The sequence below is a fragment of the Camellia sinensis genome, chromosome 1, assembly GCF_055761805.1.
Source record: "Camellia sinensis isolate YWXY chromosome 1, ASM5576180v1, whole genome shotgun sequence".
NCBI classification, from domain to species: Eukaryota; Viridiplantae; Streptophyta; class Magnoliopsida; order Ericales; family Theaceae; genus Camellia; species Camellia sinensis.
Genome location: NC_138961.1, coordinates 173611295 through 173638847, shown reverse-complemented (window position 1 = coordinate 173638847; position 27553 = coordinate 173611295). Strand labels below are relative to the sequence as shown.

General features: G+C 39.0%; 2 protein-coding genes across 2 annotated transcripts; both read left to right on the top strand.

The window, feature by feature from the left end:
• Nucleotides 1–9000: 9000 nt before the first annotated feature.
• LOC114289390 (uncharacterized) lies at nt 9001–26352 on the top strand. Its single transcript, XM_082889189.1, has 3 exons — nt 9001–9713; nt 23173–23918; nt 25424–26352. The coding sequence occupies exons 1-3, from the start codon at nt 9420–9422 to the stop codon at nt 25944–25946; spliced, it is 1563 nt and encodes a 520-aa protein (XP_082745315.1). The 5' UTR covers nt 9001–9419; the 3' UTR covers nt 25947–26352.
• On the top strand, nt 9721–14511 carry LOC145799593 (uncharacterized). The gene is made up of 3 exons (XM_082889194.1): nt 9721–12735; nt 12818–13534; nt 13615–14511. Exons 2-3 carry the CDS (start codon nt 13196–13198, stop codon nt 14332–14334), a joined length of 1059 nt encoding a protein of 352 aa, XP_082745320.1. The 5' UTR covers nt 9721–12735; nt 12818–13195; the 3' UTR covers nt 14335–14511.
• Nucleotides 26353–27553: the final 1201 nt, after the last annotated feature.

Here is a 27553-nt window from a genome sequence, read left to right as displayed (position 1 = left end):
TACATTGATTGGAGTGTTATGTTTGAGAAAAAATACACTAATGTTGTGTTTGGTTGGGGGATTTGAAGAGAGATTTGGAAAGAAAAATAGAAAAGATAGGTGAAATGTGAATAAAATATACCTACATTTCATCTAGTTTCACATACCTTTTCCATTTTCCTTTCTAAACCCTCCCCAAATCCTCCAACCAAACACAACATAAGGAGTTTTTACTATGTTATATTGAGTGTTACGTTTTTTTAGCGTTATATTGGAGTGTTACGTTTTTTGAGTATTACATTGGAGTGTTAAGTTTGCAAAAAGTATACTAAGAAATTTTTTTGAAGTGTTACGTATAATAATTTCAACATTATGGAAAACTTACATTTGTCCCTCAATACATAACACACGCGTGTTTATGCTTGGCCTTTTATATAATTCATATTAGAATGAGACTTTTGGGTCTATAAGAAAAAATAAAAGACCAAACAATTCATAAAATCATTGTTTAAGATTTATTAGTATTTCACCCTATTTATAACCATTGCAAAATGAATAATTTGAATAACCAATAAGTGCTCAAGGTGGTGTTCGAGAAAGTGTTTTGGGTCTTCAATTTTGTCTATTTTAAACTTTGGTGTCTTTGAAAATCTCAAATGATATTACTACAAAATACTAGTTTCAATTCAAGTAATAGCGCTATGACCTCATTTTTTCTAAAATAATATTTGCTCCCATCAAATAGCATGCACCGGGTTTACAGTAAAATTGTCTCAAGAATGTAATAAAGTTTGATCTAAAAATCTGTCTATTAGCTATTCAAGAAGGAAGTTTGACCTTAATCCAAATGGCTAAAATATCTTGTGTGTGTTTGGTTTGTGTTTTGAAATAAATTTTCAAAAAAAAAAAAAATTGAAAAGAAAGTTTAGAATTTTTTTTGATTTGTTTAGTTATATATTTTGAAAATAGTTTTGGAATTTGAGAGTTTGGGATGATTTGATATTTTGTTGTAGTTGAGTAGATGTGTGTGAAAAAAAAGTGATTAAAGAGAGAGAAGAGAGAAAAAGTGATTGATTGATGTGTAGGAGAGAGCAAGTGATTTTAGAACAAAAATTCAAACAATTTCCAACCAAACAAAATTTTGAATTTTTTTTTTCAAAAATCGTGTTTTGAGAGTTAAGCAAACAAGGCCCTTATGTTTTTTTTTATTGGGGAAATTACCCATAGGTCCCATGGAAAACATGTGATCTCCATTTAATCCTATAACTTTTTCACTACACCCAAAAGTCCTTTCCTCTCTCTCTCTGCTTTTTGCTTCCCTTCCTCTCTCGTTTTTTTTTCTACATTTTTCTGTCACCGTGTTTGTCATGGAAGAGGACCACCGGTGATCATATCTTTCTCCATTGATCGGGGTTCATTGATAACCACCAAACATTGAAATCAACTCCGACGAAGAAGATGATATATTTTCCGACGAAGAAGATGATACATTTTCCGACGAAGAAGATGAATGGATCTACTTAGATCTGATATAGATCTACTCAGATCTACATCAGATCTGAGTAGATCTACACAGATTTGGTTAGACATCCGTCTTTCCCCTTCGATCTCTTTTTTTTTTTTTTTCTCTCTCTGCTATACACTTCTGTTTTTCTGTTCTAATGGAGAAAATTTTCGAATTCTGAACAAGCAGTTTTCGAGTTTTAGTTACAGGCGGTGAAAACTGTAAAATTTTGCAGTTTCAAATTTTTTTTTTGTGCTGAAATGAATCATGGTTTAAAACTGTAAAATTTTGCAGTTTTATAACATTCTTTAGAACTGTAAAATTTTACAGTTTCATAACATGTTTTTTAATTTTTTTTTTCCCGGCAATATTCTAGACATTCCGGTGAGTCTCCGGCGACCGTTAAACGGAAGTCCGATGGTAGTAAGATGTGAACAGTGTCTATAAATTAAAAAAAAAAAAAGATTTTTTGGTAACAATTAAAAATGTGTTGGACTAATTGGTGCAAGTATTTTGTTTTGGGATTAATTGGGTTTTGAACTTGTTACATGGGACTTATCAGTAAGTTCCCCTTTTTTATTTGATAATCAGATGTCCGAACTAAGTTATACTTTATATGATTATCAATCAAACAAAATTGCATGAGCAATATGTCTTGCATGCAAACGATGACTTATCCATGACTCAAAATTTTCTTACCAAGCTACATGAAACAGATTTTCGAAAGTCCGACTACATAGATGATAGTAAACTAGAATACTCTTAGGCCCCATTTATTTTCAAAGGTAAAATGAAGAGAATTCATAATAAGAGGATTAATAATGAGAGGAATATTGTTAGTGAAGAGATTGATAGTAAGGAGATTATGTAAAATTATATTTGTTTTGATGATAGTTGTTAAATTATTTTTATATAAAATAAATATAAAGTAATAAAATAAATAAAAAATACAAAAACATTAAATATTAATGTTTTAAAAAAATGCCCAACATGTACAAAATTTAAACAAAATTAAAAAAAAAATCCAAAAAAAATAAAACAAATAAAACTATAATTTTTACTTAACAAAAAATATAAAAAAAAATTAAACATTAATGTTCAAAAAAAAAAATGCCCAACATGTAAAAAATAAAAAATTTCTAGTCTTTTGGACTATTTTTCTAATACCATCTCCACCTCTTTCATCTCAATCTCCCTTCCAAAGCCTATCCTAATACCAAGAGATTAGGAATCCCTTCCCCATCTCTCAAATAAACACTCCATATAGTAAGTCTCACTTCACTATCAATCTCAATTCCCTCCCTATAACCCCAGACCAATGAGGCCTTGATGTGATCAAGAACACCAAACAAAGATCAAAACAAGAAAGAGAGACGTTAAATTTTGAATTTTGGATAGATGAACCGAATCGGATGTTTTATGTTCCTTGATTGCAACTGATTATTTTGACGGTTGGATCGGTGATCTATGGTGTTACTATAAAAAATTAAAATTTTAAAAATCAAAATTTAGGAACAAATTTTTTTTTAAGGACCAAATATTTTTGTTGTGAAAAGTGTGATTATTACATTTTTAGCAATAAAAATTAGAAATTAGTGATGAATTATTATCTTTTTAGGACCAAATTTTTTTGTCTCAAAAAATGTATATTTTTTAGATCAAATTATTTTATCTCGAAAAGCGTATTTGTTAGTGACATTTTCAAAATTTCATTTCTAAAAGTTTTATTTTTGACTTTTTACGACGACCTTTTAACGACTATTCTTATGACAATAAAAATTGATTCCTAAATATCTTTTGTAATAAAATTTTTACTTTTAAAAATCAGTAAAACTCGTATATGTTATACTGTGTGGATCGTATTTTAAACCAAATGATACATTCTCCTAACAAATAGAAAAGTGTATCCACGGCGCCTTGCTAGGTGCACCATCAAAGTGCCATATGCACACATTTATATATTGATTACATGTATAGTGACGGAGTCAAAAAAAATTAAATTAGAGAGGATATTTATTAATTATAATATCAAAAATTTTTACTAAAATATTTCACGTAAGTTTTTATAATTGATTTCGAGAAACATCAAAATTGAGTTTGGTTTGAGTTTTTTGAAAATTGAGTTTTCTGTTTTTCTTGTTTTTTTTGTATTTTTTTTATTTCTAGTGAACATTTTTAAAATTTTAAGCATTTTTTTTAAACTTTTTTAGATACATCTTACTTAGATGTCTCTAAAAAGTAAAATGTTTGTAAAAAATATTTTAAAAAATTAATAAATATACAAAAATATAAAAAAATGTACTGAATTTTCATTTTATTTTATTTTTTTGTATTTTTGGTATTTAGTGAATTTTTCAAAGATTTTTTTCACAAAAATTATACTTTTTACGTGTATTTAGGTTAAGTGTGTCTAAAAATTAAAAAAATTACTTAAAATATTAAAAAAAAATTCAATAAAAACAAAAAATACAGAAAATAAGAAAATAAAATTTTCTAAAAAGTGTTTTTAGAAAATTCAAACCAAGTAAAGTGTCACGGACAATACAAAAAAAATATGGATATAAGTCTTAAAATAAATTATATAATGATAAATTATTTTTATACAAAATTTGATTAAAAATTCAATATAATGGTAACATCACGTCATGATTGGTATGTGACATCAATAAATATATAGAGAATGAATCTTACATGTCAAATATAATTAACAATCCAATAAATTCTATATCCTTATAGTAAGATTACTTATACTTGCATGTCACTAATAATGACATCATCGTTATATTCAAAAAAATTCATAAAATTTTCATGGATAATATAGTTTATAGTAGTCTCTTCATTTTCAATCAAAACAACCATTATTGTTCTCATAATTTTTAAAATATCATTGACATTTCACTCTAATAATATTTTTGTAACTTTTTTATTTGAAATATTTTCTTTATGCTTGTAAAATAAAAAAATAAAAAAAATCCCAAAGTCCCAGGGGTCACGTGACCCCCTGGTCCCTCACTCCCTTCGCCACTGTACATGTACATATACACTAACATTCATTTCATAATTCTCTATTCAAAGCAATATTTCATATATTATTTTATTAAGTGCTTCATTTTTTATTTTTTTTTTCTTTTTGCGCCATAAATTCTCAAACTTGTTTTAAACTTTTTAAAGAAAATATGGAATGTTTTTAAAAATTCCTAAAAAATCTCAACAGTTAATTTTGAAAATTCCCCAATTAAAGGCTCTTGGGCCTAATGGGTTCATAGAGGGTTTTTACCAAACATACTGGGATGAAGTGGGACAATCAGATGGCAGGTGTGTGCTTAATTTTCTAAATTCTGGACACTTAATTCGGTCATTAAATTCAACATTTTTATGTTTAATACCCAAGAAGGAGGTTCCACTCACTGTGAATGATTACCGTCCAATAAGTCTGTGCAATGTGTTGTATAAAATAGGGGTCAAAGTGTTAGCAAATAGGCTTCGAGAAATTCTGCCAAACTTAATCTCCATTAATCAAAGCATGTTTTTAAAGGGGCAGTTGATCTCTGATAATATTTTATTGGCACATGAACTCGTAGAATATATTAAAAAACACAAAAAGGGTCGAAACCGTGTTTGGAATGAAACTAGACATGAACAAAGCCTATGACAGGGTCAGGTGAGAGTTTTTATTAACAATAATGCAAAAAATGGGGTTTTCCTAACATTGGCTTAGGTTGATTGAACAATGTGTCTCTACTATTTCCTTTTCTGTATTAATTAATGGGAGCCAATTTGAATTTTTCCATCCATCAGCAAGTCTTAGGCAGGGGGATCCTTTGTCACCTTATTTGTTTTTATTGGTAATGCAAGCTTTATCGAATAGTTTTGCTCATCTTGAAAATCAAGGAATATGTAAAGGGATAGCTATCTGTAGACAAGCCCCCCTCGTAAATCATTTTCTCTTTGCAGATGACTGTTTCATTTTTCAAACTTTTGAGTTATCCCATGTATGGTGTTTACGATGGTTCTTGAATGCTTTTTGCTCACAGACAGGGCTTCGTATTAATTTTCAAAAATCGAAAATTTTCTCGAGCCTAAATATGTTGGAATCTGACAAACAGAGTCTATAATAAATTTTATGTGTTAAAGTTGGGACTCATTCGGGCATTTATTTAGGAGCCAAGTTGGGTTTTTCGGGCCGATCAAAAGGGGTTATTTTAATTCAATTTTAGAAAAAATAACAACTAAGCTACAAGGGTGGAAATGTAAGATGTTAAACTTTGCAGGTAGAGGGGTTTTGGTTAGACATGTGCTACATTCGATGCCGATGTACTTAATGTTGGTATTCCGAATGCCAAATTATTTTTTGAGCAAAATTTCTAAAATAATCAGAATTTCCTGTGGAATTCCAATGGTGAGCGAGGTATCTCTTGGAAAAAAATGGATGTATTTATGCTTCCCAAAAGATTGGGGTGGATTGGGTTTTAAGGATTTAACGTGTTTCAATCAAGCTCCACTTGCAAAACAGGCATGGAGGTTGATTTCTAATCCAAATGGGTTATTGTCACGGGTATTATTGAGTAAGTACTGTCTTAGACAATCTCTCCTTAATGTTCCTTTGAGTTCTACTGCTTCTCGGGGGTGGCGGAGTATCATATGGGGTAGGGATCTACTGAAGTCGGGTCTTTATTTGGTAGTGGGGAATGGGCAACAAATTAGGCCTTTCGAAGATCAATGGATTCCTTCTACGCTCAACCCCTTGCAAGGAAGGGAGATTACTCGACTTCTTCCGGATATACGAGGTTGAACATTTTATTGACTGGGATCACAGCTGTTGGAGGGAAAATTTGCTACAATTGTTCTTCCCAGTAGACTGTTCTCGAGCTATTATGTCGATTCATATACCCAATTATCCTTGTGAAGACAGACTAGTCTGGAGTCTAGTTAAAAATGGTGTCTATTCTGTAAAATCTGGGTATAAATAGGCCTTGATTCGTACTTATCCTATGTTTTATAGGACTAGTTCTACTCAAGAGGTATGGAAGAAGTTATGGAATATAGGCTTACCTCCAAAATGGACTGTCTTCATTTGGAAATGTCTTCATAGAATTCTTCCTGTACAATGAGAATTAAAAAAACGTGGAGTCCAAGTTAGCACTAGACACACCAGATGTCACAATGATGAGAAGACAATTGAACATGTATTTTTTGAATGTGAGTGGGCACAAAGAGTATGGAGGGGCTCGCCTTTGGGTCTGGATTTTAGAATTGGTGTACCAGTATCTTTTTTTCAATGGTTTATTGGGTTGGATTGAACAAGTCCATGACACTCAAATTGTTATCCAATCGGTTGCCATTCTATGGGCCATATAGCTACAAAGAAATCAGGTGGTTTTCCAACACATTGTCCCAAATGTTGACAACACCTTAGAGGAAGCCAGGAAACTCTTTGATATGTCCTCATGTCTTAATAAAACAGACAATGGAACTTGCTCTACTTCTGAAAATAATCAAGGCACTAACACATCTAAATTTTGTATTTTGCAGAATGCTATAGACACTAGCAGTGCATTTGATTCTTGGCATTTTGTCATTGATGGCTCATGGACATCACCAACCGACCACACTGGAATTGCATGGATTTGATTGGACAACCAGCAACAGTTGATTAAAAGGCAGGCTGTGATGAAGCCATCCTTATCGCATGCCTTACTAGTTGAAGCACATGCGTGTTTGGATGCCATCCGATGGGCTATACAATGAGATTTGAAACATATAAATGTGTACACAGACTGTCAGGTACTAGTTCAGATGCTTCAACAGTAACGATGTCAGGAGGATTGACATGTTATTTCTCTTGTTCATGATATTCTAGCTTATGCAAAATGTTTGAATTATGTATGTATTCATAAAGTTGACAGAAATGTATGTATTCATGATGGTTGTTTCGTTCTCAAAACAAAAAAAAAAAAAAAAGAAAAAAAAAAAGAAAATTCCCCAATAGGTGGGTACCTAGTGAGCTAACAACCCTCTCTAGTTCAAATTTTAAATTGAAGAGAAATTAATAAATTGAGATTTTAATTTCTCCAGAGTTTTTATAAAAAAAACTCCCCAGTTTAATTTCTTCATATAAATTATATAAATTATAATCATATAAATTATATAAATTTATTAAAATCATATAAATTAATAAATTCAAATTTTGTAAAATCATATAACTTTTTTTTTTTGTAAATCCTAAAAACTATTAGTTGAGATTTTTTGAATATGGAATGAATATTATGTTGTATTATTATTGGGTGCTCTTGAAAAATTAAGAATAACAAAATAAAAAAGGTAAATCATCTCTATCCCTTAACATGAGTCAATATTATTCTATTACAATGTGCATCATGTGATAAAACCACGTGATACCCTCTTAGGTCTGGTCTGGGAACACGTTTTTTTAATAATTTTTAAAAATTTTTTTGACTAAAATGTGATGTAAAAAAAATTAATATGTTTAGGATGACTTTTAATTTTTTACGAAAAGATGTGCAAAAAAGTAGAGAGAAAAATAAATCTTTGACTTTTTGATATGAGTTGTTGACTTTTTAATTTTTTTAGTGACTTTTTAACTTTTTGACTAAAATAGTCACTTGCCAAACGAGGCCTTACTATCAAATTAAATCCTATTAAGATCTTTTTTTTAAAAAGTATATGGACAAAATATACTTTTTTATTCGTCTAAAATCATAAGTTTCAAAATTACAAATAGGGTTAATATGTGCTTTTTGAATACGAGAACCATGATTTTGGATCAATTAAATGTTGTGAACAAATTCATTTTTCATTCATGGTCTTACGAGAAAGAATTTGTTTGCACCTTAAAGTTTCAAATGATAAAATTATAACACTTCGTAACTTTTAGGGTAAATTATATTGACACTCCCTGATATTTTGGTCTAATTACATCTCACCTCATGACATTTTGAAAATTACATTCTCATTCTCGTAATTAATAGTTTCATTTTACAAACTTTCTGTTTATATAAAAGACAACAACTCTTAGTAGAAAAATAGAAGAAATTATATTGAAAAAAAAGATAAAGTAAAAGAAAGGAAAAAAAACAGAGGAAGTAAAGCAAAACAAGAAAAAAGAGAGTACACGGGTTCAATATTTTCATTCCATTTAAATAATTACAATGATAAGGGATTAGTATAATTTCTCAAATGTTAAATGGTGATATGTATTGAATTTAATTCTCAGAAAGTGTAAGTATAATTTATCTTAATTTTTATTATGACATTTAGTGATAAAAAAAAGTTATAACATTTTACAAAAAAATTATAAATAAAATACCATAGAGATCACTTGACTTCTCTCTAAGAGGCCATTGGATTTTGAATAGATTTTTATAAGTGGTGGTGATGGTGTGGTGGAGGTGGTGTGATTGTTGTTAAAAAATGATTGTGAGAGATTTATGTAAAGAATTGTTTGTTAGAGCCGGCGATTGATTGCCGTAGACTACCGGCAACCTTCGGATGTCCGCCAGTGGTGGTGATGTAAGTCTGAGATGTTGCGAAGGAGACTAGTAAAATTAGAAATATTTTTACCATATTTTAACTGTATTTATTTTTAATGAATAAAAACTTTTCAATTTATCATTTTTTTTGAAAGAAAAATTAAGATCGAGACCTTCCACCAAAAATTCCATAAATCTACAACAATTAATTTCAAATCAAATAATATAATTATAGAGCCAAAATTGCGGAACTACCGTTTTCGATGTTTCGGACACCAAAATTGCGGAACTACCGTTTTCGATGGTTCGGACATAGAATAATATGACGGTCCCAGCCAAGTCAAGTCAACGATCAATTCAGACCCCCCCTCTCTCTTGAGAGAGAGAGCAGAGCCAAAACAGAGGAGGACGAGGAGGGTGTTTTGTTTTGAAAGAGAGAGAGAGTGATGATGATGAAATCAGAGACGTTGACTTTGATACTGGTGAATCTGGCTGGGATCATGGAGAGAGCCGACGAGTCTCTGCTTCCTGGAGTTTACAAGGAGGTCGGCGCGGCTCTCCACACCGACCCAACTGGCCTCGGCTCACTCACTCTCATCAGATCCATAGTACAGTCGGCTTGCTACCCACTCGCCGCCTACCTCGCTGTCCGTCACAACCGTACCCACGTCATTGCCCTTGGCGCTTTCCTCTGGGCCGCCGCCACTTTTCTCGTCGCCATCTCCTCCACTTTCTTGGAGGTCTCTCTCTCTCTCTCTCTCTCTCTCTCTCTCTCTCCATCTTTCTAGTTCTAGCATAAACACACACACACACACTACATATGTATTGGCAAATAAGTTTGATTTAATGTACGGATTACCATGTACTTTTTGTTGTTGTAGGGTCACAAAATGTGGTTGTGGGCAAGTGAAATTGAGTTTCTTAGACAATCTTCAATCGTTAGTTTATTTTTCATCAAATTCAAAGTCATTAAATTTAAATTTGTAAAAAAATTAAAATGATAAAACATTAGGCAATCTTCAATCTTTCACCTTTTCTTTTATTAAATTTAAATTTGATAAAAAAAATATTCAAAAATTATCTCCAATCATTTCATTAAACTAAGGGAGTTATTATTTTTTTTTTTATCAAATTGAAAACTCAAATAAAGTATTGGAGATGATTTTTTTCATCAAATTTGATAAAAAGAGAAATTTGGGATAAGAGAGAAATTTTTATAAAGATTTTGATTAAAATTTGATGAAAAAGTTGGAGTAAATCGTATTAAGTTAAGCTTTTTATTCAAAGTTAAAATCATATTAGATGGCAAAAAAAATAAAAATAAATAAAAACAGTGAAAGATTTGATATGAACTACTCTAATTTTAATTAAATTTTCAAATTTCCTCTTATTCCTAATTTCCTTTTTCATCAAATTTAATGAAAAAATATGCTTTTAAAATTTCATCAAATTTTGATGAATGATTTGATGATTATCAATTTCATGAAAAAAAATGCTTCTCCCTTGATTTGATAAACATTTGATGAAACGATTGAAAACGGTTTTTAAGAACTTTTTTATCAAATTTAAATTTGATGGGAAAAAGAAAAGAGAGCAAGAATTAGAGATGCTCTCTGAGTGAAAATGAATAAAAAGCTTGATATGATATGGAACACTCCAATCCGTACTCTCTTTTTTTATCAGTTCTTTTTTGGAAAATTATAAATTATCCTAAAAATCAGTTTTAACCATTTTTTTATGAAACAAAACTATCTCCAATCCTAATCCGTTTGGGTTGAGAGGTTTGGTGAAAAAGGAAAAGAAATAGACAAAATGAAGTTTCTCATCATCTGTTTGGATAATTAATTAAGTGAGTGTGCGTACCGGATTCCGCACTAGATGAAAGTGGATCGGGGCCCTGCGCTTGGTTGGACTATCCAGGGACTGAGGTTCCTGCCACGAGAAGCACCGTTAGAGCTGCCCAGCCGGGGTTGGCCGGATAACTCCTCCGGTGTGATAATTAGTGATCGAAGAAGAAGCGTATATAAAGTTGAGTCTATCTCTAAGTGTGATTTTGCTTGGAATAGTTCAATTACCTTCAATGTGAAGTTCATGTAGTATATATAGGGTTCCTTGCTTGCTTCTCAAGATGGGTTCATGGAGCTTAGATGCTGCCAGGTGTCCTTTTAGCATTCGTCAAGGTGGGGGACCACCTGGTTGTTGTTATTGAATGCATATACTCATTGTAGTCATGCTGATAACAAACCATATTCCTTTGGTTCAACAACTTCCGTGATTCTAGGTGTAGGGGACCAGCTGAGGTGGCAACTTGCACATGCACACATTCACAACTTCCACGTTTTCCTGTGAGCTTCCCTCAGCTCGATACCGATGTGCCTCAGCTCGGCATCATTATGCCTTGTCTCGGTCTTTCACAGGATCATTCATTGAGATGAGCTGATCCATTCGGATATCTTTGTATGGGCTCGGCCTATTTTTTGTTCGGCCCATAGGTTCAGTCTCGTAGCTCGGCCCAGCCCAGCACCACGGCTAGACTAGCCTTTCCACTGCGGGTTGGGCCCAAGTGCTTGAAGACTTGGGTGGATTGTTGATCGCGAAATTGGGCTCAATTGGTTTGATCATATACTCATCTAACCTACTTGGATTTGGACTTCAGTGGATTGGGCCGGCCCAAGGCTTGGACCCGACTTATTTCACATTTACCTCCTTCATTTGCCCCCTAGCTCGCGCTAAGGTTCCCCTTGGGGGGAGCTATTGTTCTGCTTCCCAAGCGTCACGTCGTTTCGATTTTCCCCAGTTCGGCCTTAGTGGCGGTTCAATCCTGACACACAATCCCTGCATGTGTCCTTTCATGGTGGCACGTGGCGATGTGGGATAGATGTGCAGAGATAGTGCGTCGATTCCATACCGAAGGTCGTGCTCCGTGTACTTGCGCGCCGACTGGTGCAATTAATGCTCTGGCTGTCAATACAAATTCCTTTATCTGCTTTTTCGTTCCTCTAGAGAGTTTCAAAGAGAGAGAAAGAACTCTTCCCGTTCCTTTGAACCAGTCCCGTTGGTGCTTCTGCTCAAACTTTTTCGCCGCCGGTCTTGCTCTGCTACCACTGTTCTAGTCTCTGTAAGTCCTCTTGTGATTCTTCTTCTCTTGCCTCTTCCTGTCTTGATCATCTTGTTTGGCCCACTCGTTGTTTGTGTTCCATACTTTGTTATCTGAGTCCTACCTCTGTTCCATTAGGTTTGTTAAATGGGGAAGTTCCGCTCGCTGGTTGATACCCCCGAGGCCATGGCTATGTTCCGCCTGGACTATAATATTCCCAACGACGTTACCCTTTCGTTGGCGAAAGTAGACGCCAAGCGTATGGGCACGAGGAATACCGTCGCTTTTCCCATCGCGGCCATAGTCGAGGGAGGGGTTCGGTTTCCTCTTGATCCGTTGGTGCGCCGGTTTCTCCATCAAGTCCAGTTAACCCCAATGCAAGTATCTGTGAACCTTTTTTGTGTTGTTTGCGGCGTATCCGCCCTCAATAGACGATTGGGTTTGAACCTTGACATATGGGATATCTTAGGTTGTTATACTCTTTCTCATAACAAAGACCACAGCAAGTATTACTTGCGTGTTAGCTCGTTTGATTGCCATTTGGTTACTGGGTTGCTCGATTCGGATAAACACAACGATGATTTCTTACAAGTTGGTGGAAATTGAGAGTTTCCCACCGGAACTGAGTTTCAGTCTGAGAGGATGCCCCAGAAAGACCCACCCAGGTTCGGGCCTCTCCTTCTAATGCCATTTGTATTTCTTACTTTATTTTGGATGTTGCTCTAATGGATCACTTCTTTTTTGCAGAGGCCTCTCGTTTCCAACGAAGACCGAACTAAGAGAATGCTGAAGCCATAAAAGCGGCCCTGAGGTATAAAAAGAGATCTACACCCGAGTTATTGGAATACCAGTCTACTTACCGTTCTACTATTCCAAAGAAGGCGAGGCTCGCTGCTGCCCTTCTGAACTCTGATACCGAGACCAACACGTCTCTCACTCCTTTGGTCACGAACTGTCGTAGGAGTCAAGGTGCACTTTCTGAGAGAGCGCCCTCCCCTGCCCCCAGTTTCGCAGGGGGCGGGTCTGTGGCGAAGAGAAGGGTGTTGGTGGATTTAGAGGCCGAGGCTTTTCGGAGCCTCCGATGTTTTGGAAACCCCTCCGGAAAGGACCGAGGCGAAGAGCCTCATGGAAGTGAAGATGGAGGTGGGAGCTTCTGGAAACCCTGTGACTCCTGCCGAGCCCTCAGCTTCGGTTGCTGCGCAAGCAAAAAAGAGAAGAAGAGAGGCTGGCAAAGCAGTGGTGGGGGAAGCTTCTAAGGATCCTCCTGAGGATGAGACTTTTGAGAAATGGGAGCCGCCAATGTCGCATAAAGGCATGTCCATTTCCACTTCTGATTTAGTTGTCGCTTCACAAGATTTTGCCTTTGATTTGACTATGTTTTTGTTAATGCCGATTGACATGGCCGACCATAATGGGCCCCGTGATATTCCTATCCTGAAGGGTACCCTTCAGATGATGACTGCTGTAAGTGTTTCCTCGTTTTACTTGTCTTTATTGTTGCGTTGCTGTCTCCTTTTCTCTTAATTCTTCGTTGTCTTTTGCAGTGTATCCAGAGAATGCATCTGTCCATTACCCGTGCTGAAGAGCTAGAAAGGGCCGTGTTGGAGGCCGTAATGAACGCTGAGAGACTAAAGGTAAGCTTGGAGACAGAGAAGAAAAGACGCCGAACCGCGGAGAGGGAAGCATTTCGGTTGAACAAGATTGTCGCTTCAGCTGAAAAATCGAAGGAGGCTGCTATTGGGACACAGGCTCAACTCGAGGGGAAGGTGGCCGAACTGGAAGCCGTTATTGCCGTGATGGCCGCCGAGCGCTCTGCTTTGGAGGCCAAGCATTGGCAACAAGGCTGGGATGAAGTTGGGGCGGCGTATAAGGAAGAGGTGCTAGTGCTGCGAGACAAGCTCTTTCTAAAGGGTTGGATGAGCGCTTTAGCTGCCGCGCTGGTTCCTGAAGGCTCTTCCCTGTTTCAGGATGTCCCAGTTCCTTCAAGATTCTTGGGTTCAAAGACTGTTTCCACCCCTGCTGTTCCTCCAGCCGAAGTTTCCCCAGAAGTTGATTCTGCAAACAAGACCCAAGACAGTAATGTTGCCGCTGAGACGGTGGATGTTGAAGGGATTGAAACCCTGGAGATCGAAGCCACGAGAGATGTGGTTAAGGAGGCTTCTACTTCTCAGGAAGTTGGAGCTGCCTCTACTTTTCCTCCCCCAGATGGCCTGGACGAAATTGTTGATGCTGCTCCTGAGTTTCCCTCTGTTACTGAAAGTTGATGTTGAAAGGATTTGAACTTTTTTGCTTTTCTGTTTTGATGTATCGTGGCTCGGTCTCCAAGACGAGCTTTCTTTCTGCACTTGCCAAGACAATTTTTCTTTTCTCTTTTCTTTTCTTTGCTGTTGGTTATGAGGCCATCTATGCCTTTTGTTGAATGATAGAATTTTCTCTTTGAACTTGCAGTCTGATACTGTTTAGCTTTTATGTCTGAATGTTTTCTATACTGTCTGCCCCCGATCAAGCACTGTTGGGACCTCGGGGCCGAATAGATGCTCGGTCTGGTTCTATACTGCTTTTAAATAGATGCTCTGTCTGACTCTGTACTGCTTGCCCCTGGCCGAGCATTGTTGGGGCCTCGGGGCCGAACTAATGCTCGATGTGGCTTTGTACTGTTTGCCCCCGGCCAAGCACTGTTGGGACCTCGGGGCTGAACTGATGCTCGATGTGGCTAACAGATGTGTGGTATGATTGTGCTTGAGTTTGTAAGTGGATCTTACTTAGGTCCAGGTTGGTTTTAAAAGAAAACAATTGTTTGCCCCCCACCTGGAGCTAAGTAAGATTGGTATTGAAGATTGTGCTCTTAAATAGAACTGCTTAAGTCTGTTGCAACTTTGATAGCGCAGATGCATTTGAATGAGATAAAGGCATGAAGAGGTGTCTTACTCAGGTCCAGGTTGGTTTGAAAAAATAATTGTTTGCCCCCACCTGGAGTTGAGTAAGACTAACGCTGGGAGCTTTCTCCTAACATAGCCTGGTCATGCTTGTTCCAACTCTGTTTGTTTGAATCAGTACTGAAGTGTTGACGTGTTGGTACTTAAGGAATTCTGTGGATTCAAAGACGTTTACTTAAGATATGTTAGTGTGGTTTCCACCAAGCAATTCCACTCGGCTAAAGTCCAATTTAGTTGCCAAACATTATTCCACCAAGCAATTCCACTTAGCATGTTTGAGTGCTAACCAAATTTAAATTCCGTCTAGTGGTTCTGAAACTAAGTCCATTTGGGTTAAGACCAAAGTTAACTCCGTTTGATAAACATCAAAGCTAATTCCATTTGGTGAGGACCAAAGCTAATTCCGTTTGATAAACATCAAAGCTAATTCCGTTTGGTAAGAACCAAAGCTAATTCCATTTGATAAATATCAAAGCTAATTACAAGAATTTGATAAGTTTGAGAGAAGTGTGGAAGCATTTGCATTGGTCAACAGATAAATGCCTTTACATTCTGATAGAGAAGGTGGGGGATAGTTCTGTTGATAGTATTTCTTGAGATTTGCTACATTCCAGGGCCGAGGTATAGCTCTGCCATTCAGATCCTCTAGGTAGTAAGCTCCATTTCCAATAACAACTGTGACTTTGTAGGGACCTTCCCAGTTAGGCCCAAGTTTGCCCTCGCTAGGCACCCTTTTGTGATCCATAACTTTCCTCAAGACCAGTTCTCCTGGTGTAAATTGCCTTGGGAAAACTTTTTGGTTGAAACTTTTGATGAGCTGCTGCTAATACGCTACAAGTCTGATCAGTGCTGCTTCTCTTCGGCCCTCCGCCATATCTAGTGCTTGTGCAATAGCTTCCTCGTTACTGGTGCTCTCAAACAATTCAGACCGAAGGGTTGGGAGGCCGACTTCGAGTGGGATGACGGCCTCCATTCCATAAGTTAGTGAGTAAGGTGTTTCCCCCGTTGATCGCCGTGCTGTGGTTCGGTATGCCCATAACACGTGGGGTAACTCTTCAACCCATTTTCCTTTGGCATGCTCAAGCCGTTTCTTTACTCCGTTGATGATGGTTTTGTTTGAGGCTTCTGCCTGTCCATTGCTTTGCGGGTACCCTGGAGAAAAGTTCCTATACTCAATCCTGAGGTCGGCACAAAACTTTATGAAGATCTTACTATCAAACTGTGTTCCATTATCCGCAATCAGTACCCGCGGGATGCCGAAACGCACCACCACATTTCTCATAACAAACCGCTTCGTATCTACTTCTTTGATATTTGCCAATGCCTCGACTTCAACCCACTTAGTAAATAGTCGGTTGCAGCAATGAAGAATCGCCTGTTCCCAGTGCCTCGCGCCAATGGTCCTACAATATCCAGACCCCATTGGGCAAAGGGCCATAGGCTGGTGAGTGAGGTGAGAGTTTTGGCTGGCTGATGAATGAATGGAGCAAACCTCTGACATTTGTCACACTTCTATACGCACTGCTGAGCATCTTGTTGCATCTGTGGCCACCAATACCTGTGAGTGAGGGCTCGGTGCGCCAGCGATCTTCCGCCGATGTGGCATCCACAAATCCCATCGTGAATTTCGTAGAGAACATTCTCGACCAGATTTGGATGCACACATAGAAGATAAGGGCCAAGATAGGAGCGTCTGTACAGCTTCCCAGATGGTGAGATCCAAAACCGAGCTGACTTATGTCTAACTTTGTTGGCTTCCTTTTTGTCTTCGGGGAGAGTACCAGATTTTAGAAAAGCAAATATTGGATCCATCCAGCTCGGCTCTACGCTGCTGCAGAGGATTGGAGATGCAATGCTTGGCTCTGGCACGAACTCAACCCAAACTTTTCTGGCATTTTTGGTATCCACTAACGAGCCGAGACAAGCCAGAGCATCAGGATGGCTGTTTTTGTCCCGACTAATTCGTTCCACTCGTATGGATTGAAACTTTTTGAGTAAGTCTCTGGCCTTGCCTGCGTACATGGCCATTCTTTCATCCCATGTTTCATAGATCCTAGAAAGCTGGTTTACCACTAGCTGTGAATTGCTGAAAACAAGAAGCTGTTCTGCACTGAAGTGTTCGGCACTGCGTAAGCCGGCCAACAACGCTTCGTACTCTGCCTCGTTGTTCAAAGCCTTCTAACCGAGCCTGAGAGCCTGTTCCCAGATAAATCCTTCTGGTGAGATAAGCACTACTCCTGCCTCCGAACCTCGGTTATTGGACGACCCGTCAACATAGAGCTGCTAGATGTTTCCAATGAAGAGTTTCCAGGCTTCCGAAGCGCAGGGCTTTCCTTGTTCGGTGATGCGTGGCACCTATGCCGAACTTAGATTCCCTGGTTCGGTACTCTGGGTGAGAGCAAATTCTGTGACGAAATCTGCTAAGACCTGGGCCTTAATTGCTGTCCTGGGTTGATACCGAATGTCAAACTCGCCAAGTTCTACCGCCCATTTTGCTGTTCTGCCAGAGAAATCGGCTCGGCTAAATACAGATCTGAGGGGGAATTCAGTGAGGACATTGATGGTATGTCCCTGGAAGTAATGTTGTAACTTCCTTGAGGCGATAAACAGCGCGTAAGCTAACTTTTCCAATGGTAGATACCGTGTCTCGGCATCTAGTTAAGTCTTGCTAACGTAGTATACAGGTCTCTGTTCCTTGTTAACCTCTCGAATTAATACTACGCTTACGGTATGATCTGAGATTGCTAGATAGAGGTACAGCTCCTCTCCTGGCTCTGGAGTGGACAGAAGGGGAGGTGTACTGAGGTATCTTTTGAGACTTTGCAGTGCTTCGGTGCACTCGCAACTCCATTCAAATGCTGCCATTTTCCTCAAAAGCTCGAAGAAGGGCTTCATCTGGTCTGAAGATTTGCTGATGAACCGATTCAGTGCGGCTGCCATTCCAGCCAGTTTTTGCAGCTCCTTAGCCTTTGTTGATACTTCAAGATCTTGTATTGCTTTTATTTGGTCTGGATTTGCCTCGATTCCTCTGTAAGTGACCATATATCCCAAGAACTTCCTTGTTCCTACCCCGAAAGCGCATTTCGAGGCATTGAGGTGAAGCTGATGGTCTTTTAGTATGCCGAAAACTTCTCTCAAGTCTGTAAGATGGTCTGTAGCGAACTTGCTCTTGACTACCATATCATCTATATAAGCTTCCATGGTTTTTCCCAGTTGGTCCTTGAACATCCAAGTGATCATCCGCTGATAGGTTGCTCTAGCGTTCTTAAGGCCGAACGGCATCACTTTGTAGCAGTAAGTTCCTCTCGGGGTGATAAATGCTGTCTTCTCTTGATCCAGACCGAACAGTGGTATCCGATGATAACCGCTATAAGCGTCCAAAAAGCTCATGCGCTCATGCCCTGCTGTTAAGTCTACTAGTTTATCAATGCGAAGCAGCGGAAAGCTATCTTTAGGGCAGGCTTTGTTCAAGCAAGTGAAGTTAACGCAAACTCTTCATTTTTCGTTCTTCTTCTTGACTACAACTGTGTTGGACAACCATTGCGGGTACTGAACTTCTCGGATTGCTCCTAAAGCCAGGAGTTTTTCGACTTCGGCGATTACTGCTTCGGTGTGCTCAACTGAGGATCTCCGACTTTTTTGCACAATGGGCCGAGCTGAAGGGTTGATGTTGAGCTTGTGGCAAGCAAATTCTGGGTCTAACCCTGGAGTATCATATGCTGACCATGCGAATACCTCCATATTTTCCCTCAGCAGTTCCAGCAGCTGAAGTTTCTCATCAGCGCCTAGCGAGGTACCGATAAGGAAGTACTTTCCTGGGTCATCCTCTTTTACCAGGACTCTCTCCAAATCCTCTACTATTTTTTCCTCTGGGGCTCCCCCTACATCTTCCAAGACTGGCTGTTCGGCCACTTCTACCGTCTGTACCCAATTGCAGAGCTGCTTTGTCTTTAATGCTGCCATGAAGCAATGTTTGGACGCAACTTGGTCCCCTAAGATCTGCTCTACTCCGTGTTCTGTTGGGAAACGGATGAGTTGGTGGTAGGTTGAAGGGAGTGCCTCCATCTGATGAATCCACGGACGGCCAAGTATGGCGTTGTAAGGAGATGGTGTATTAATAACCAAGAACTCTATCTGGAGGGTTTTTGTTCCTGCCACGACTGGCAACACTATTTTGCCAAGCGGCCATTTTGGCTGTGAATTGAAACCGACTAACGGGGCTGCCGCTGGGGTGCGGTGCTGCTCGGAGAGACCAAGCTTTCTGAACAAATCATAATACAATATATCTGCTGCACTGCCTTGATCTACCAGGACTCGTTTTACATTAAATCGTTTCCCGATTCCCACAGTTATAATCAGTGTATCAGTATGTGGGTGCTGTATGCCCTCTAAATCCTTTCTAGTAAATGAAACAGTGCACAAGGGGGATTTGGATACTGCGCGTACCTTTTTCGATACGGGCTCCACTGACATGACTTGTTGGATTTGCACAGCCTTAGCAATCGCTTCTCTTAGTGTCTCCTTAGGTTCCTGAGTCGCTGTCCCGTGTATCACATTTATTATCAGCCGAGAGGGATGCTCAAGGTGCCCAGCTGCTACTAAGTCTTCCAAGTGTTGTTTTAGTGCTCTGCAGTTCTGAGTAATGTGCCCCCTGTCTTGATGGTAAGTGCATCTGAGCTTCTGATTGCGCTGAGCCAGATTTCCCAACATTTTCGGCGGCCAAACAAAGAAGGGCTCTCTCTTGATCTTTTCTAGGATTCGATAAATTGGTTCTTTGAACACAGTCACGACGGCATCGTGGGATTTGGACTTATCCACTTCATTCACTGTGATCCCTCTGTGTTCTCCTCGATCTGTTCTCTTCTTGTGCTGAGCTGTTTGTTCTGCTGACGCTACCTTAATGCGGATCTGATCGTCTTCGAGGCGAGCGTATTGCTCAATCCTAGCACGCAAGTCTTTTAATGCTGTGGTCGGGTGCTTGGTGAGTGATTGCCTCAACTTACTTTCCGGCGCAGGCCATGCTTGAAAGACAAGATGGCCATCTGTTCACTACATACATTTTCCTCCAGATCGTTGTATTCTTCCCAGTACCTCCTAGCATAATTGCGCAGCGTTTCCTCCTGCTCCTTTTGAAGGCCGAACAGTGTATCCGACTCTTTCGGAATCTTAGTGTTGGAGACGAACCTGGCTAGAAACTCTTCGGAGAGTTGCTTCTAGCCACGAATCGATCCAGCGGGGAGTCGATCGAACCATCGAAGTCCGGTCTCTCCCAAGCTGGATGGGAAGACTTTGCACATCAGTGCCTCATCTCGGCTCCATAGAGACATCATTTGTCTGTAATGGCTAATATGCGTCAGCAGGTCTGACTTTCCATCGTATAAAGTGAACTTTGGTGGGGTGAATTTCTTTGGAGGCCTCATAGCTTCAATTTCCGGGGAGAATGGTGAGGAGACGAGCCTATCCAACGCTCGGTGTTCTCTCTGGTGAATAGTACGGTCCAGGTGATCCCGATGTTGTTCGTTCTGCTTGTTGCTGATCAACCAAGTACGAAGGTCTTGTGGGCGGTACTCAGTTTGCTGCCTGACTGTCTTCTGCCTCTTAGCCCTTCTCCGGTGTGACCCACGGGTGTGGCTGCTTGCCGCTTCACTCTGTACCGGGATAGGCTAGCTTCGTTGCCCAGACTCATTTTTGGTGAATTTTTTCACTGGTGGCTCTCTAGATGAGCTCCTTCGTTGCAGATGAGAGGGTTCTGCTTCCGTTCTTTTTTCCGTTGGATCACCCAACACCCTTTTAAGTTGGGCTTTCAGCTCCTGCATCTCCATCCCCATGGAGTCTATGATTCGATCTCTATAATCCTTTTCCAGAAGAAAGTGATGAAAAGAGCCTCCAGCGAAGGGTAATCGATGCTCAACGGATTCAGGAGTCCGGTTGTTGTTTCCAGTTCGTTCTTCCAGAACTGTCGGGAGTGCCAAACCTTTGTCCTTCGTCTTCTCCGTCTGTGAAGTATGTGTTGAAGGCGGAACGTCCTCAATCCCCATTGCCAGAACTGGGTGCAGAGCTTAGCGATGAAGTGATCCACATTCACCGCACCAATTGTGCGTATTGGATTCCGCACTAGATGAAAGTGGATCGGGGCCCCGCACTTGGTTGGACTATCCAGGGACTGAGGTTCCTGCCACGAGAAGCACCGTTAGAGCTGCCTGGCCGGGGTTGGCCGGATAACCCCTCCGGTGTGAGAATTAGTGATCGGAGAAGGAGCGTATATAAAGTTGAGTCTATCTCTAAGTGTGATTTTGCTTGGAATAGATCAGTTACCTTCAATGTGAAGTTCATGTAGTATATATAGGGTTCTTTGCTTGCTTCTCAAGATGGGTTCATGGAGCTTAGATGCTGCCAGGTGTCCTTTTAGCATTGGTCAAGGTGGGAGACCACCTGGTTGTTGTCATTGAATGCATATACTCATTGTAGTCATGCTGATAACAAACCACATTCCTTTGGTTCAATAACTTCCGTGATTCTAGGTGTAGGGGACCAGTTGAGGTGGCAACTTGCACATGCACACATTCACAACTTCCACGTTTTCCTGTAAGCTTCCCTCAGCTCGGTACCGATGTGCCTCAGCTCGGCATCATTATGCCTTGTCTCGGTCTTTCACAGGATCATTCATTGAGACGAGCTGATCCATTCGGATATCTTTGTATGGGCTCGGCCTATTTTCTATTCGGCCCATAGGTTCAGTCTCGCAGCTCGGCCCAGCCCAGCACCACGGCTGGACTAGCCTTTCCACTGCGGGTTGGGCCTAAGTGCTTGAAGACTTGGGTGGACCGTTGATCGCGAAATTGGGCTCAATTGGTTTGATCATATACTCATCTAACCCACTTGGATTTGGACTTTAGTGGATTGGGCCGGCCCAAGGCTTGGACCCGACGCATTTCACATTTACCCCCTTCAGTGAGTAATGGTGAGAAAGCCAAATCACGCCAAACTTAAGTTTTGTATCTCACCAAAAGTGGTGAGATTTTGTGGGAAACCAAAATTACTCTTTTAATCATATGGTTTTTGGTAAAGATATTGATGAAGGATTGGAGATGCTTGGACATGTAGTTTTATTGCGACCTGTTGAGTTGGATTAGTTTGGAGAAGTGGGAATATGGGTTATTGGTGGATTTTAATATGGTTTTTGGTCTTTCAAAGATGTAGATGCAATTCAAACCAAACAAATAAACAAGTGGTGCAATTCAAACGAGGAGAATAGTAGCAATAGAATGTTTTGGACATGTTAAAATAGAGTAGTTGAGTTGGTTTCCATGATGTAGCTAGCATTGTTGAATTAGTAAAAATCAGGCCGCATAGATATACATTTGTTTTAACTTTTGAATCTACATAAAAATGGGATGATGTGGTTAGCCTGCCACTTGTATGCAAGAATCCTATTGTAAATATTTTCAGACAATATCAGGAAAAAATTTGATGGATTGTATGTATACAGGTAAGCATTTCTTGCTTTATGTGCTGAAATTTTAAAATAAATTTTCTGAAAAGAAACTGACCCATTTTAAGCCATAGAGAAATGAAATTGGTTTGTATTGGATTCTTAGTTAAATTGTGCTTGGTTGGGTGATTTGTTTGGGTTAAGAGTCGAGTTATTGTGTGTTAAATTATTTTGGAACAAAAAGGAAAGGAACTACATTTTCATTTGGTTTAATGACCTGTGTTGTTGAACCATGCATTATTTATGCAACATCAATGGCGAGATTCGTAGGTGTAATGGCGATGCATTTGCATATTGTTGTATTAGCTTAATAATAAGGCAAGAGTACATATGGCTTCTTGGATTTGTCAACTACAATTTCAGTCTTGATGACTCAAACATAATCAGATCATGAGATACACATCTCAACTTGACAAAGCCACGATGCAACAAATATTCATAAAATCCTTTGCATAAGAAGACCAAAATTTCATAAATTTAGTGCCACAGGTCTTAATTGAAAAACTCATTTCTGGGTTGACATTCCATATATTTTCAGGTAATGTAAAATAATGCTGGGGGAGTGTTGAGATTTTTTATTTGCAACCCTTGAATTTCGTTAAGACGTTGTACTGTTTTCCTTCGCACAATATATTGCATCATCTAGTGCTTAGTTGTCTTAATTGACTATTCAGGTGGCAGTTTCAAGAGGTTTGAATGGAATAGGACTTGCCCTAGTCACACCAGCCATTCAGTCCCTTGTTGCTGATTCAACTGATGAGACCAATCGTGGTATGGCTTTTGGATGGTTACAATTAACAGGAAACATTGGCTCAATCATTGGTGGGCTTAGTGCAGTGCTGATAGCCTCAACATCATTCATGGGTATCCCTGGTTGGAGAATAGCCTTCCATCTTGTTGGGCTAATTAGTGTTATAGTCGGTATGTTGGTCCGCCTCTTTGCCAATGATCCCCACTTTTCTGATAGTAATGCTGAAGCTCAAATTCCACAAAAACCCTTCTGGTCCGAACTGAAGGAACTGCTCAAGGAAGCAATGTCAGTAATAAAAATACCATCTTTCCAAATAATTGTGGCCCAAGGTGTTGCTGGATCATTTCCTTGGTCAGCTATGTCATTTGCCCCTATGTGGTTAGAGCTTATTGGCTTCTCCCACAAGACAGTGGCATTACTCTGGACTCTTTTTGTTATTGCTGGTTCACTTGGTGGTCTATTTGGAGGAAGGATGGGGGACATCCTTGCTCAACGCTTTCCAAATTCTGGTAGAATAATTCTTTCACAGATAAGTTCCGGTTCAGCTATCCCTTTAGCTGCAATACTGCTGTTAGCATTGCCTGATGATCCTTCCACAGCCTTCCTGCATGGTTTTATCTTGGTCATCATGGGATTAATCATAACCTGGAATGCTCCAGCTACAAATAAGTATGTCTCTTCAAACTCAATTATAGTTTTTCCTCATGTATGTTGGCTAACAGAATTGGAGATATGGGCTTTTTTTAAATCTCTAATATTGCACAATGACACTTAATTGGCATGACCAACAATTTTAACTTACACCTCAAGGGAACCTTGAATATATATGGTACTTGCTAACATGAATGATTACAAAAGATCACTAAAATTTGGAGAGAACTAGGTCTCTCTCTTCGATATGTTTCTTTTGCCCAAATTAAATAAATAAATAAATATGTGAGGAGTTTGGAAAGAAGGGAAGTACCCATGGGGTTTTTGGTGTGTTGCTTCTTTCATAACATGTGCTCAAAGTTGCCAGGTAAAGGAAGGAGCAGATGAGAGCATATGGGAGGTTTTCGTCATATTTTATAGATCGAGCAGAAAACTTTAGACTTGGAAGCCTTATAAATAGGGAGAGTTACTCTGAGTTAGTGATGAGAAGGGATGGAAGGCGGAGAAACACCTGCATTCCGAAAGGCAGAGGATCAGTTGGGTGGGGTGATACTACAAAGGTGTTTCGGGATTTCATGTCAAATGAAGGGAAGATGTTGTTGCAGAGGTCGAGGTCATTTTTGGAGGGCCACTGGGTTAAAGTGTTGCCTGCTGAAACCTCTTTTTGTGTGTGTGCCAAAGGCTCATGGGGGCTTGGATTCTTCTGAGGTGTTTGGCAAGGCTGTTTGGACTGTGGGTTACACTTCTAGCAGAGAAGACTAGGGTCCAGGCTTGGGTGAACTAGCATTGGGGGATTTCCTGTAGGCTGTAGGGGTGGAGTTGTTGGGTGGTTTTTCTTTTCCATCTTCCCCTCAGTGGAGAAGACTGGAACACTAATTGAGTCTTTTCGAGACAAAAAAAGTGCCCTATTGCATATGCAAGTTGTTTCGGTATCCTTGGTTCTGGTAACTATGGTCTAAAACCATTGTTCGAATCTAGTGTGCCACTATTTGGAAATTTTTTTTGTTTGGATTCAAGTTGTAGTGGCTGTGCCTTGGTTTACTTCATGCCATGTTAGTTGTCTTCTGATTTTCTAAGGGATAGAATTTGAAAGTTGGTAGCAATTTTTTTCCTCAAATAAAACTTGAGTGTATTAATTTGATATGAAGAGTAACATTTTTTCTATGAGCTGATATTGGCCTATTGTAGGCATTGATGGTGTTATTGCACTTATTTAGCAGTGTAAGCGTATAATATTTAGAGTTAATGGGTCAGTCCATGTATTTCTTATCTTTACACATTTATCCATTATCCAATATGCTTTCCAAAAATATACCCCTAATAAGTGGTGTGAGAACTATAAAAACATGATCAATAAAAGAAGTGTGGATAGCCAAGAAGAATTATATAACTATACATCGAAACTCTTTCAGACAACAGCTCTTGCAAAAGGTCAAACTAGGGTTAATATCCAATTGAGCATGAGCCGGTGATATTGCAAAATTTAATACATTATTTAACTTTCATTGTTAACATGTATGCAGTCCAATATTTGCAGAGATAGTTCCTGAGAGGTCTCGAACAAGCATCTATGCTTTGGATCGATCTTTTGAAACCATACTATCTTCATTTGCTCCACCGGTAGTTGGGATTCTGGCTCAGCATGTTTTTGGCTATAAACCAATTCGAAAAGGCTCAACAGACTCAGAAGTAATTGAAACAGATAGAGAGAATGCCGCACCACTTGCCAAGGCACTTTACACAGCAATTGGCTTTCCTTTTGTGATATGTTGCCTCATCTACTCCTTCCTCTACTGTACATATCCAAGAGACAGAGATCGGGCAAGAATGCATGCTTTAATAGAGTCAGAGATGCAACGGATAGAAAATCCTTCTTCAGGAGAAGAATACTCTCAACTTCATGTTTCAGGATCTGATAAGCTACAGGATTTGGAAAAAAGTGTGACAAAAATAGATTATGAAGCTGAGGAACCCCTTAATTTTGATGATAATGATGAGAGGAGACTGATTTCCCATGAGCTGCCCCTGTCAGATTCTGTCAAATGACAAATGAGCGTGATTGATGGAAGCCGGTTCACAAAAGTTGGATGAGATTGTTTATGAATAACGGTTGCCAAAACGGTCTCCTCAAATTTGGTATGTGCTTGCAAGAGCCCCCTCTTAAATTTATAATCAAAGATTGTGTGCGTGTTGTAACCTTTTATTTACTCACGCGTTGTCTTAGAAGTAAGTTGGTAAGACATGAATTTTTTATATTTGTCTAGACCTCTGTTCGACTGTTGAAATTCCACTCCACGAGTCCATTAGTTTTGTTATTACTTCAATCTTGTGATAAATGGATGACATCAAGATGCTCAGCTCATTGTGAAGTCCAAAACATCTTAGGACATAAATTGTGAGAGAGTTTTGTGTTTCATATTTCATCCAAATCAAAATAAACATATGTTTTTACTGTTTTGCAGGAGTAATTTGTCAACAGCTGTATTTTGTTAAAGCATATTTGGACATATTTGTAAAGGAAATCATTTTATAGTGTTGTCATCAAAATTTTAACATGAACCCATTTTGCTTTTGTAGCATTTAATGTGAGCCTACTGGTTGGATGCTCGCTGGGTTCTATGATATCATGGTTAATTGTTTGCAATTCTTGATTGTTGGTTTCTATGATATCTTCAATTTGTAGTGTTAATCTCTCTCTCTCTCTCACTCTCTCTAAATGAGAGCTTCTCTCTCTACTCCATTTCTTAGGGTTTTCCAGTGCAGCGCTGCTTGGGGAGGGGGAGGAGGCTTCGGCCTCCGGCCACCTCTCTCCTCTCTCCCTCTTTTTTTTTTTTGCCCTCTGGTTGCCAAATAAGTCTTGGGAGGGTTTCTTTCCAATCTCTTCCTCTTGGTGCGGTGTTTTCTTTCCCCCATGGTGGAAGTGTGCTGGGTTCTCCTTCTCCATCCTGCTGATATGGATGTGCCTTATCCCTCCTCCTCCGTCACTTGCCTAATCGTCACCACTATCCCACTGCCAGATCCGCTACGGATCTGGCCCGTCTCTACAGTTTTGGCGTTTTCTGATTTGAGGTTGAGTTTCTGATTTCCTTTTTTGTTTCTATTTTGGTTTGGTTTGGTTTGGTTTGGTTATGGAATCCATCAGTGCTTGATGTAGCTTAGCCACTCTATGGTTACAACCTATAATTTATTTTAGACATGCTTTACGATCGTTTGATTGGCCTCTGCTTTGCAGTACGAGCACGAGTTGTGCATCTTGGGTATTTTCATAGATTTACTCGTGTGTTTCTTGATTTCATCTTTCCTTTGCTTGGTGTAAGTTTATCTCTTGGATGGATTCTGCTTTGTATGTGCCGTTTGGCTGCATTAATGGAAATTTCTTTCTAATCGAAAAAAAAAAAAAAAAAAAAAAATCTCACATTCCAGAACATGATTTTAGCATTCAAATTAAATTAGATTTTAATGACTGTATTGTGTGAATGCCCATTCCCAAACATCAATTATGATCATTGCCATGAAATTGACTAATCAGCTACGAAACACTTTCATCTTTTATTTCAAATTGCTGCCATAAATCCATCACAATTCAACCTCTGATATTCTTGGTTGTGAATCAATGCTAACATTATGCATGAATGAACTAAGCTGCTCAAGCT